We start from the raw sequence: 13,899 nt of genomic DNA on the forward strand, positions 1-13,899 counted from the left end.
CATACACTTGTGTTAAATCATTGTAAGACAGGGCCCAATCTCATCAAAATCAGGTCCTCATTCTTGCTAAGTTTTTACATCTGAGAAAACAACAACTAATGTAATGATAACCATTTCAAGTTTGATGATTAGAAAACTCACTCTCAGCCACTTCCCTGACCTGGTGACAGAGACTGTGACTGTACAGAACGTTGTTCCAACATGACATGTACTGGCATGTCCTCAGATCATTGTTTAATATTACAACTAAGATCGGACTTTAATGAGATTGGGCCGGTGCACATGCAAAGAGTAATCTTAGCACTAAGACCATACATTTTAACTCCAATACTTAAAATGTAGTGATAATGGTTAGGGTTAGACACACTAATCCCTTTAACCATACATTTTAACTCCTGTACTTATGATAGTGCTAATAGTTTTCTAAGACACGCAATATTGAAGACCATACATCTTAACTCCTGTACTTAAAATATACTGCTAATGGTTGTCTTAGACATGCAATCCCTAAGACCATCTATTTTAAGTCCTATACCTAAAACATCACTGTATCGTGAGTCAGGAGGATTCACCAGTGTACATCACTGCATCGTGAGTCTGGAGGATTCACCAGTGTACATCACTGTATCGTGAGTCAGGAGGATTCACCAGTGTACATCGCTGCATCCTCAGTCAGGAGGATTCACCAGTGTACATCGCTGCATCATGAGTCAGGATTCACCAGTGTACATCGCTGCATCCTCAGTCAGGAGGATTCACCAGTGTACATCGCTGCATCGTGAGTCTGGAGGCTTCAGTGTACATCACAGGATAACACTCACAGTGTTACAAACCACTATTCATTCTGTTTGGATGATATCCTTTATCCTTTCACAAAATATTTTATAAAAAATAAACGGTACATCAACAAGGAAACAGCGGTGACTACAGTGACTGCAATACGTCTATGTTAAAGTATAGGTGTTACGGTCATCTTGGTGCCACAAAGAGCACAGGTGTGACAACTGCAATACGTCTATGTTAAAGTATAGGTGTTACGGTCATCTTGGTGCCACAAAGAGCACAGGTGTGACAACTGCTATACGTCTATGTTAAAGTATAGGTGTTACGGTCATCTTGGTGCCACAAAGAGCACAGGTGTGACAACTGCAATACGTCTATGTTAAAGTATAGGTGTTACGGTCATCTTGGTGCCACAAAGAGCACAGGTGTGACAACTGCAATACGTCTATGTTAAAGTATAGGTGTTACGGTCATCTTGGTGCCACAAAGAGCACAGGTGTGACAACTGCAATACGTCTATGTTAAAGTATAGGTGTTACGGTCATCTTGGTGCCACAAAGAGTACAGGTGTCATAACTGCAATACAATCATCATTAGAAAATGCTAATTATGTGAGTTCTGATTGTCTTAGTGCTAACACCAATTTGTGACCTCAGGTCCAGATAGTGGGAACTCAATACACCAATGATCCGAGGATAAGAGCTCAATAAATCTTGCACACCCACAAGGGTTAATCTGGACATCATAGAGGCCCAGGACTGCAGCCAGTGTCTAACTGGATTAAAAAAACACCCTCTACTGGACCAATTAAAGCAAATCAGCATTTATGTTCAGTTTTCCATTCTTGCTATGAATGACAAATGTAAAAATACCCGAATGCAAGAAAAGACTTGTGATATTTCCCAAGAGACCAGCACCCAGGTAGGAGGTGTAGGCTGTCAGTCAGACGGCTACATTTGATGAGAGGTGCCATTAAACATTGTTTCATCCCTTCACCCCACAGTGCACCAAACATTACCCAGCTGTTGTGAGACTGCAGCTGGACTGTGAATTCTTTATAACATTCCGGAAATATCCTCTAAAAACCAGTTCAAGTTAAACTGGAAGCAGTTGATGTTCCGTTTATGATGTGCTTCAGTATATGTGTTACTGTTGCCATGGAGATGACTATGATGCTGCCTGATATTTGTGACATTAAAAAATTGGTGCGATGCAAAAAACAAGTGCAAAAAATACAAACTCAACAATTCAAGTCAGCTTGGAGTCTTGTGCGATGACAATCGGTGTGTGGCACATGATGAGATGAACACATACGAAGGGGAGAAGCATCCTTTCCAGACTAGACCCACACATACATGATGTGAACACCCCATGGTGGTGTGAACTCTGTCACACATGATGTGAACACCCCATGGTGGTGTGAACACTGTCACACATGGTGTGAACACCCCATGGTGGTGTGAACACTGTCACACATGATGTGAACACCCCATGGTGGTGTGAACACTGTCATACATGGTGTAAACACCCCATAGTGATGTGAACACTGTCATACAAGATGTGAATGAGATCAGTCACATTCAGGCATTAAGCAACAACATGGTGCTTTGGTTACATCACAAATGTGGAGTAATGATCTTCACAACAGCTGTGTCACTCATGAAGGTGTAGAACATAACAAGCTTTTGAATCTACTCAAACACACCTGATTCTAAATGCAGAGAAGGGTCTACAAACCAATCTTCAAATCTAAGTGCCCATGAGGTTTGTAGCAGACAAAATGCAGCCATGGCAAGCATAAGATTCTTTAATCTTGTCACAGACTTTGTGCATGTTGACTGGTACCATTCACCACAGGTCAGCAGCAGGATACAACACAAAATATATACTGGACAAAATAAGTTAGGGGTATTGGTATTTTTATGATTGATATTTTATCAATGTGTCAATGAATAAATACATCATTATCCATAATTTCAAAATTTACATATATCCCTACCTATTTTTGTCCAGTATATGTCCCACATGCCCTGCACTCAGTAACCTACACTGTGCATCACAGCATACTTCAGCATTCACGGCTTGCAATCAGGTTCTAGAAATTTCCACACAACAAACTAAATAATATTCACGTCACATTGATCATTCATTTTGTACAAGTCTTGCTTCTGTGTCATGGCGTATCCTGCTGTGACCTTGTGAACTGCCCCAGTGCTAATGGTAACACAGGACCTTAAACAAAATGGCCCAGGTGAGGGCAGTGAAACCAAAATAACAATGAATGATGCAAGCAAGAGTACTGGTATAAATCTATTCATTCTGAAAATAAGTTCATTCTGATTTAAGTTCATGATCTTGATAATATCAATTTGCAGTTAAATCTCCAAGGTAATCAACCACACTGTTCAATTCGACAAACTTCAGAACACATCCTCCGGAGGAGATCTGGATATATCTCCTCACCACGATCTTCCCCAATTAATGAGAAACAAGCAGAAACAAAGTGTCAAGGATTTATCCAACATGCTGAACCCTATTCACAGGTACGAAGGATTTCTCACGGAATACATTCACATACAGCCATTACAAGCTAGCACTGGGTCTAGCTCCACACATGTCCCTATTGATTCACCCTATATAGCAGTAACCATGGTAACAGGGTCTCATATATAAATCTGTGGTCCCTTCATTCAGGTGATAACAAGATTCCACTACATATACACTGTATTAAACTGAGCGCTAATGAAGAACAGGGGGATATCCAGCCACCCAGCACCTCCCTGCCAAACAACTCCTGGGAGAGACAGTCAATGGTCAACACTTGCACGATGGGAGTTCTGAATGTACAATAACGAATCCCGAGTTTCTATAACATGAAGGATGAGCTGTTTCACACAAGACACACGTGACAAACACACATGACGGTTACAACTACAGCAGGCAGAGCTCCTTGGTATATCATCAATTTGGGTCTGGTTTCTGGGAGCCACAAGTCACATCCCTCAGTATATCGTTATCTTGGAAGTGTGAGTCATCACAGGTGACGTTTCACTGTATATGATCAGCTTCATGTAGCTGGAGCACCTGTCAGCTGTTGCATGTTCTTTAGTATTTCTGTTCTTGGCAGCTGTTTGGTGACGGCCCATGGAATGCTGTGACCTGGCATGTCCCCCCATACTGTGATGGCCTAACATGCTGCCAGTATTACTTCCTGGTCACGTGGTCACCATCAGCGTGTACTCTACAGGCTCCTTGACGTCCCTGGATCTCTCAGTACATACCACATGTATCTCTCAGTGTCTCCCCACCAACCACCGCCAGCCATAGGACATGGCACAAGACTGAATCTAAAGCACTGTTATTTCCTGGCTATGCACATGATATAATGGTGTGGGTACTTTGAATAGTGCTACCTTATATGACATCACGTTAGACAAATGGGCCAGTTGTGGCCCCTATATTTAGGGATGATTTCGACAGGGTCGATGCTTGAGAGTAATGAGGTAGTGTATGAATTATTTACATGTGCAGATTGACGGCTGAGATTGGAGACCTTCAGGCCAGGGCATGACTGGGTACCTGGGGGGCTAGGGTATGACTGGGTACCCAGTGGGCATGTGTGAGATAGGTAGCCGCAGCAATCAGCAGGGTTACTGAAACTTCACTGGACTTGTGTTGACGGGTTTATGAAGTATGATGGGATGGGGTGACACGTGGGTGAGTGGTAGTGGATATGCTCCATGGTTTGAGGTACTGGTGGTACACTCGGTCCAGTGACCAGCTGTCCAGCAGACCAAGTATAAAGTGTCTCTTTCACCACATTCTCTTTTTTCAATCCACAGTCTTCAACAAGATCTTGTATTTGTCACTTCCATCATCTGAAAATGATACTCATTGAAATGAATGTTTGATACTGCCTCTCATTTATAGAACAGTCACACATTGCCCCTCCCATCTACTGGAACACTCACACATTGCCCCTCCCATCTACAGGAACAGTCACACATTGCCCCTTCCATCTACAGGAACACTCACACATTGCCCCTCCCATCTACAGGAATAGTCACACATTGCCCCTCCCATCTACTGGAACACTCACACATTGCCCCTCCCATCTACAGGAATAGTCACACATTGCCCCTCCCATCTACTGGAACAGTCACACATTGCCCCACACATCTACAGGAACAGTCACACACTGCCCCTCCCATCTACTGGAACAGTCACACATTGCCCCTCCCATCTACTGGAACAGACACACATTGCCCCTCCCATCTACTGGAACAGACACACATTGCCCCTCACATCTACAGAAACAGTCACACATTGCCCCTCCCATCTACAGGAACAGTCACACATAGCCCCACACATCTACAGGAATAGTCACACATTGCCCCTCCCATCTACTGGAACAGACACACATTGCCCCTCACATCTGTTGGAACAGACAAACATAGCCCCACACATCTACAGGAATAGTCACACATTGCCCCTCCCATCTACTGGAACAGACACACATTGCCCCTCACATCTGTTGGAACAGACAAACATTGCCCCTCATATCTACTGGAACAGTCACACATTGTCCCTCCCATCTACTGGAACAGTCACACATTGTCCCTTCCCATCTACTGGAACAGACACACATTGCCCTTCCCATCTACAGGAACAGTCACACATTGCCCCTCCCATCTACAGAAACAGTCACACATTGCCCCTCACATCTACTGGAACAGACACACATTGCCCCTCCCATCTACAGGAACAGACACACATTGCCCCTCCCATCTGTTGGAATAGACACACATTGCCCCTCCCATCTACTGGAACAGTCACACATTGCCCCTCCCATCTACTGGAACAGTCACACATTGCCCCTCCCATCTATTGGAACAGACACACATTGCCCCTCCCATCTGTTGGAACAATAGCACACTGCCCCTCCCATCTGTTGGAACAATAGCACACTGCCCCTCCCATCTGTTGGAACAATAGCTCATTGCCCCTCACATCTGTTGGAACAATAGCTCATTGCCCCTCACATCTGTTGGAACAATAGCTCATTGCCCCTCACATCTATTGGAACAATAGCACACTGCCCCTCCCATCTGTTGGAACAATAGCACACTAACCCAGAAGGACACGTCGGACGTCCCTGCCATGTGACTGCCACTACAGCAGTTGTGTAAGTCTCACCTTTCATTCCTTCCACAGCAAACCTGGTCTGATCCCCAACATTGTGAATTACCTGCAACAAAATCACCAAAATGTTCCCTCACCACTGGAAAATGATGTGATGCAAATCAAACAGAAAAGCAGAAAAGTAGAAAAGTAAAATCAGACAATGTACACTAGGCTCTGAAGTCTCCCTGACTGATCAGTGAGTATGGTTTACTGTGGCTTTTAGCAAGAGTCTAGCAACATCGTTCTTGGGTGGTGAATTATGAGGAGATACTCCCTGCCATGTTTAGAATGGGACCAGAATTTTGTGACCAAAGTTTAGAGATATAATAACTGGACTCAACGACATAACGTCTCAGCTCCATAGGCCTGGACATCCAGAGATGTTCAAAACATGAAATATGGACAACTGGACAACCGAACAAATGACAGAAATCTTATTCTTTCAAGGCAACAAACTAACAATATTCACTGTAAAACATACAATACTTTAACTCACTTCATCTGTAACGAGTACATGTATTCCAGATGGCCCCTGAATATAAATGTCTCCAATCTGTGATCGCTGAATCCCAAACAACAGTGACAGTTTCTGGCTCAGCTCCATCACAGTCATCGCCTCCAGGTACACTGCATGGTAAACTGCAACATCACCGACAACAACAGAATTAGTACAAGCAACATGATCGTCAGCACCAGAATCAGTACAAGCAACATGATTGTCAGCACCAGAATCAGTACAAGCAACATGATTGTCAGCACCAGAATCAGTACAAGCAACATGATTGTCAGCACCAGAATCAGTACAAGCAACATGATTGTCAGCACCAGAATCAGTACAAGCAACATGATTGTCAGCACCAGAATCAGTACAAGCAACATGATCGTCAGCACCAGAATCAGTACAAGCAACATGACCAGAATCAGTACAAGCAACATGATCGCCAGCACCAGAATCAGTACAAGCAACATGATCAGTACAAGCAACATGAGCACCAGAATCAGTACAAGCAACATGATCGTCGGCACCAGAATCAGTACAAGCAACATGACCAGAATCAGTACAGCACCAGAATCAGTACAAGCAACATGATTGTCAGCACCAGAATCAGTACAAGCAACATGATCGTCAGCACCAGAATCAGTACAAGCAACATGATTCGTCAGCACCAGAATCAGTACAAGCATGAGTCAGCACCAGAATCAGTACAAGCAACATGAATCGTACAAGCAACAGCAGCACCAGAATCAGTACAAGCAACATGATTGTCAGCACCAGAATCAGTACAAGCAACATGATCGTCAGCACCAGAAGTACAAGCAACATGATTGTCAGCACCAGTACAAGCAACATGATTGTCAGCACCAGAATCAGTACAAGCAACATGATCGTCAGCACCAGAATCAGTACAAGCAACATGATCGTCGGCACCAGAATCAGTACAAGCAACATGATTGTCAGCACCAGAATCAGTACAAGCAACATGATCGTCGGCACCAGAATCAGTACAAGCAACATGATTGTCAGCACCAGAATCAGTACAAGCAACATGATCGTCGGCACCAGAATCAGTACAAGCAACATGATCGTCAGCACCAGAATCATCAAGCAACATGATCAAGCAGAATCATGATGATCGTCGGCACCAGAAAGTCAACATGATCGTCAGCACCAGAATCAGTACAAGCAACATGATCGTCGGCACCAGAATCAGTACAAGCAACATGATCGTCAGCACCAGAATCAGTACAAGCAACATGATTGTCAGCACCAGAATCAGTACAAGCAACATGATCGTCGGCACCAGAATCAGTACAAGCAACATGATCGTCGGCACCAGAATCAGTACAAGCAACATGATCGTCGGCACCAGAATCAGTACAAGCAACATGATCGTCAGCACCAGAATCAGTACAAGCAACATGATCGTCAGCACCAGAATCCATACAGGCAGGCAGCAGAATCAGTGTTTCTGTTCAACACTGAACTTAGCATTATTCCCCCTTTAGGTCAGGACTGTAACTGACACACAATCAGCCAAGTCACCCAAAGATCAATCAAGTCGCCTTGTATGACATGCAAGAGTTGCTGGGGACGTAAATTTACCTCGAAATCTCATGGGGTAGAAAAACATGCTGGTATTCAGCTGTACAAAGAATGGTGAATATTGGCATAAACAAGTCTTCAACGGGGAATTAATGTTTATGGAATGATGGTGACATGACAGGAAGATGTCTGACAGAGGTAAAAGCAGTCATGGGTGTGTTCCAATGTTGGCGGCAATGACAAGTGTGTGCTGAATGTTTGGAGAGGCAGTTGCTGAACTTTGGTTTTTGTGAGGGGCAGCTTGTGTCTTCTGATTGGTGGCAGGGTCAAGTTATGTGTTCTGATCACTGGGAGAGGCTGTCAGTGTGTTAAGATTGTGGGAGGACAGTTGGTGTGTTCTGAATGTTGTGAGAAGCAGTTAGTGTGTTCTGAATGATGTGAGAAGCAGTTGGTGTGTTCTGAATGATGTGAGAAGCAGTTGGTGTGTTCTGAATGATGTGAGAAGCAGTTGGTGTGTTCTGAATGTTGGGAGAAGCAGTTGGTGTGTTCTGAATGATGTGAGAAGCAGTTGGTGTGTTCTGAATGTTGTGTGAGAGAAGCAGTTGGTGTGTTCTGAATGATGTGAGAAGCAGTTGGTGTGTTCTGAATGATGTGAGAAGCAGTTGGTGTGTTCTGAATGTTGTGAGAAGCAGTTGGTGTGTTCTGAATGTTGGGAGAAGCAGTTGGAGTGTTCTGAATGATGTGAGAAGCAGTTGGTGTGTTCTGAATGATGTGAGAAGCAGTTGGTGTGTTCTGAAATGATGTGAGTTCTGAATGTTGTGAGAAGCAGTGGAATGATGGAGTGTTCTGAATGATGTGAGAAGCAGTTGGTGTGTTCTGAATGTTGTGAGAAGCAGTTGGTGTGTTCTGAATGTTGTGAGAAGCAGTTGGTGTGTTCTGAATGTTGTGAGAAGCAGTTGGTGTGTTCTGAATGTTGGGAGAAGCAGTTGGTGTGTTCTAAATGATGTGAGAAGCAGTTGGTGTGTTCTGAATGTTGTGAGAAGCAGTTGGTGTGTTCTGAATGTTGTGAGAAGCAGTTGGAGTGTTCTGAATGTTGTGAGAAGCAGTTGGTGTGTTCTGAATGATGTGAGAAGCAGTTGGTGTGTTCTAAATGATGTGAGAAGCAGTTGGTGTGTTCTGAATGTTGTGAGAAGCAGTTGGTGTGTTCTGAATGATGTGAGAAGCAGTTGGTGTGTTCTGAATGTTGGGAGAAGTGGTTGAAGCAGTTGGAGTGTTCTGAATGATGTGAGAAGCAGTTGTTGTGAGAAGCAGTTGTTCTGAGAAATGTGTGTGAATGATGAATGAAGCAGTTGGTGTGTTCTGAATGTTGTGAGAAGCAGTTGGTGTGTTCTGAATGATGTGAGAAGCAGTTGGGTGTGTTCTGAATGTTGTGAGAAGCAGTTGGTGTGTTCTGAATGTTGTGAGAAGCAGTTGGTGTGTTCTGAATGTTGGGAGAAGCAGTTGGTGTGTTCTGAATGTTGGGAGAAGCAGTTGGAGTGTTCTGAATGATGTGAGAAGCAGTTGGTGTGTCCTGATTGTTTGGAGGGCAAAAGTATTTTCAGAGATAAGGGATTTCAGGTGTGTTTCATACTTTACAGAAGCCCAGATGTAAATGAATCAAATGCTCCTTGAAGCACAACAGACTAACATCCCTGGAATATCTCCTGCAGCAGCTTGTGTTGCACGTCTACAATGTTTCCGTTAAAGCCAATAACGGTTAACAATATGGTGGGATCATGATACCATATGCATCTGGATGCTGCCAGTGTGATGTGATTGGTGTATTGATACAGTCCATGTCTTTCACAAGCTGTTATTCTTTATTTGCAGGTGGTTCACAACCACAGAACTTTGTAACTTCCGAGATTAAAGACATAGTCGCGCAGAAACATAAAGCCCTGACGGCATATGTACCACCATATTGTTACACCAGCAAGAGATGGAGATAGAGATGAAGGATGAGGGGAGGCATACCGATGAGCTCACCTGACTCCACTTCCTGGCAGACATAGAGTGTGAGACGCGGCCGCACAGCCCTGTAAACAGCAGTTACACTCACTAACTACAACTGCCTTCAACAGCATGGTTGACGTGTCTGGTAGGCTATTTTAGCACAGTTTGAAATACTAATGAATACCGTATAAGCCAGCCATCTGTATACAATGTGTCTATTTTGCATGAGTTGTGATCAAAGCAACAACCCCAAAACTGGCAGACAACTAAGTTACATTGATTACATTATATTAAAGAGAAGTTACATTGATTACATTATATTAAAGAGAAGATACATTTATTACAGATTGGCTGAGAATGTGGTGAGGGCATTTATACAACAGGAAGCTAAATACTGCGAATACAATACTCTGGATCAGCTATAAAGGCAGTGAATGCAAATACCATTTGCTCCACTAGACATATCTTATCTTTTTTTTTTTTATTCTAGATAATAACAGATTCTGAAACAGATGACGACTGAACAGGCTCGACATTGTTCCTGTATACTCTGAAATAATGAAATTGTTGGTATTTACCTTGACTGAAGAGCATTGTCAAGCCTGATACCATCTGCTAAACCACAGATCTGAATCAAGTCATCTCGACTTAACCGTAATAAATCAGCACCTGTTTAATAAAACAAGCAACAATTCTAAAATATTAACTAACACAGAAACCAAAAGCAAATATGCTTCACAAAATGTTTACTGAAACCAGAGACCATATAATAGAGGGACGGCCCTCTAGCCAGTGCGCAAAACCATCAGCGCTACGGCTTGTACTGCGCAGCCTATCCGGAAGCTGGCAAAAACGTGTGTTGACTTCAGTCATCGATTTCATGTATTTTCATTGCAAAGGTAAGATTTGATTTTTTTCATGTATTCTCATGCCTTTACTTACATTTGCAACAGTGCATTAGAGGTGCTAAAGCATATATTTGTCTTTGTATTTGATGAAAACTGTCATGTGTGCTCGTCGTTCTGTGAGAACAATGGCGGAGGTGTAAAATCGGCAAAAGTCCGATTTATGATTTTCAATAACGGATACTAATTCTCAATGCAAATCCTTAGTTACCGGGGTGTAATGAAAGAAAATAAGATAAAGATTTGTATAGGGGCATTTATAAGTCTGTGGCGTTAGCGTCATTCCTTATTTTGGCTCGTGCAATGCGATGAAATATGATGTTTTCGAAATATTTTACTCCACAACACTTGATTTTATGCGCTTTCACAAGAACAGCTTATTACTAGCATGTTTAAAATAAACATGTGAACATCCATGGCGATTTCCTCTTTTGCGTGGTACACTTTTATATAGCTCACGATCGGTATTTTATTTTTTATGATTTTTGGAGTAAACCCATATTTAAATTCATTATACTGAACATTTCAATTATAATGTAGCAGGCGACATAACATTCATTTTGTTCATTAATATAGCATTGAATATATATTTAAATCATTCTACAAAAGTCTCATTCACCTAATCGTTTGAAAAAAGTACATATTTCCATTATTGTTCATTTTGATGATTATATTTGTGGAAAAGGTCCTTATTTATCATGTAACAATTCATATATTTTTCTGTTATCATTATTCTTCCTACTGAAGTTAGAGTTATATTGCTATATATTATTATATTATTATACAGTACCAGCAGCCTGACTTTATGCAACAATGAATCAAAATTTTATTATCATTACACTATTTATGTAATAAATTATCATTTGTTTGGCAGATGCCCAGGAAAAAGAAAGTTTTCATCGGCAGTCGCCGGAAGGGCTACTCTTCCTCTCTCTCTGACATTCTTATTCATCAGTTCAATCAACTGTTCTCGACGATTGCAGGTAAGTAATAATGGAAGTAAGAAATTCACAAATGATGTCTTTGAAAAAAAATGAGAAATTTTGTGTTGATATTTTGTAGTTATTGGTACTTGTATATCTGGTACCTGCAGAAATAAGTTTAAAATATCAAAGCAATTGTATAATCAAATATTAATATTGTTTCTTTTCTTATGTAAAAACAATGGTATAGTGTAAATTATTAAATACAATATTCCCATCTTGAGTAAGTAACCAGACCTTGTTTGAAAAAGCATTGGCAACAAACTACTGCATAATTTTAACAACTATTTAGAACACTTCAAATTTATTTTTTTAATATTAATATTGTGCAACTCCATTTTCAGTTCAAGAGATGCACTGTGGGACAAAGCATGGAAGTCATTCTTCATTGACCTCACCGATGAACCCACAGATACCCCATGCCTGGAAGAAGCGAAAGAATCTGATGGTTGTTCGGCTGATGAATTCTTTGGGTTTATTTGACACAATTCACCAGTATCATCCGGACAACAATGTAGATGAATTTGTTGATGGCATCCTGCGATACCAGCAATATTTAACATTAAAAAAGGAGCTGTTTCAGCATGTAGATGAGCTAGGCAATTTTACAATTGCAAGAAACAAGCGTGAAAACATTACTATTGTGCAGTTTTATGACTGACGTAGGCTCAGTCCAGCTTTCAGTAGTCATCAAGCCATCCGTTACATCAGCAATATATGCACATCGACGTGACTTTGGCCCAACTCATGAATTCTGGATTGGTTTACCTGCACTTTTCTCCACTCTAAGAGATATGAAGAAACTTTTATCAAAACTGTCTACATACCATGTTTGCGTTGGCAATTATGAAGACAGATTTGCAGACTTGATTCCAGTTGGTGCAGGCATAAGTGAAGGAGCTATTTCAACAATATCTGCCTAATAATTTAACATGTAATAAAGTACATGAGAAGAAATTATGGAAATTAAAGTCCAATGTACAGTTCACTTCATGGATATCTAAAATATCTGTTAATGAAGTTATATCAAGATTGTGTTCAGATTTGTATGGTTTTATGTTTTACATTCACAATCAGTCCTAAATGGACAACATAACTATGCAGGTTGTGTTGCAAGAAGTTTATAAGTTATCATTTTCCCTTATTTTATCATGACTACAATTAATATATTTTTCTGTTATCATTATTCTTCCTAATGAAGTTTGATTATGAGTTTACCTGGGCTTAGACAGTACCTACAACCTGTCTTATGCAACAACAAAAATGAAAAATGAACTCATTATTCAACATTATATTTATATCATAAAATTATCATTTGTTTTGTAGATGCCCAGGAAAAAGAAAGTTTTCATCGGAAGGGCTACTCAAAGAGCCTACTATTAAGTACAATATTCCCATCTTGATTAAGTAGATATACCTTGTTTGAAAAGAGCATTGGCAACCAACTATTGCATAATTTTAATTTCAAATTCAGTTTAGAGTTTATTTGCAACAGTTGAAATTCACATTTACTGTGTTTTAATGAAAAGAATATCTAAATGGTTGAATTTAGTAATACATGATTGTACATATAGATCTATGGTCCTAGTCTACAATAAATACATTGTACATATAAGAGCGTGTGATGTTGTGTTTTAATGTTATTGGTTGCATTTTCCTGCCAAGTTAAAGTTGACACTTTGCTGAAATTTTTTTTAATTGATAGGGTAATGTAGTACAGCCCATTTAACACATATATTTCATGGGCTCGAGGAGGCAAGTGACTTTAGTATTTAGTGGCTTCCCTTGAAAAAAAACCAACAAGTGTCTCCAAAGCGGCCCAAAGCATAATCACTGCTAGCCCCAAACTGGCATTATAAAAACATTAGCAGCTCTTGGAAAATGTGAAATCGTGTTTTCGTTGGGACTATAAACTTTGTAATAAACACCAGTCAGTCACAGGCCCTCGTGTCTTTCGAGGATTCATGATTTTAATAATATTGTTTTGAGATGACACCCCATTTCGAAA

General features: G+C 41.1%; 2 protein-coding genes across 3 annotated transcripts in view; one reads left to right on the forward strand and one right to left on the reverse strand.

Moving 5' to 3' along the window:
- Positions 1–2,576: 2,576 nt before the first annotated feature.
- LOC124253185 (transcription factor CP2-like) overlaps positions 2,577–13,899 on the reverse strand; it is a 42,461-nt gene continuing 31,138 nt past the window's right edge. The window contains exons 13-17 of one of the 2 annotated variants that reach the window (XM_046686909.1): positions 10,582–10,672; positions 10,037–10,086; positions 6,464–6,606; positions 5,980–6,031; positions 2,577–4,661 (exon numbers count right to left, since the gene is read on the reverse strand). In XM_046686909.1, the coding sequence (XP_046542865.1) occupies positions 4,615–4,661; positions 5,980–6,031; positions 6,464–6,606; positions 10,037–10,086; positions 10,582–10,672 (383 nt within the window). In that variant the 3' untranslated portion in view covers positions 2,577–4,614. Of the gene's footprint in view, positions 4,662–5,979; positions 6,032–6,463; positions 6,607–10,024; positions 10,087–10,581; positions 10,673–13,899 lie in introns of both variants that reach the window. The other variant, XM_046686908.1, reaches the window with a different exon arrangement.
- Positions 11,768–13,243, forward strand: LOC124253190. The gene is made up of 2 exons (XM_046686916.1): positions 11,768–11,891; positions 12,236–13,243. Exons 1-2 carry the CDS (start codon positions 11,783–11,785, stop codon positions 12,550–12,552), a joined length of 426 nt encoding a protein of 141 aa, XP_046542872.1. The 5' UTR covers positions 11,768–11,782; the 3' UTR covers positions 12,553–13,243.

The sequence above is a fragment of the Haliotis rubra genome, unplaced genomic scaffold, assembly GCF_003918875.1.
Source record: "Haliotis rubra isolate DU_JTF1 unplaced genomic scaffold, ASM391887v1 Scf534, whole genome shotgun sequence".
Taxonomy (NCBI): Eukaryota; Metazoa; Mollusca; class Gastropoda; order Lepetellida; family Haliotidae; genus Haliotis; species Haliotis rubra.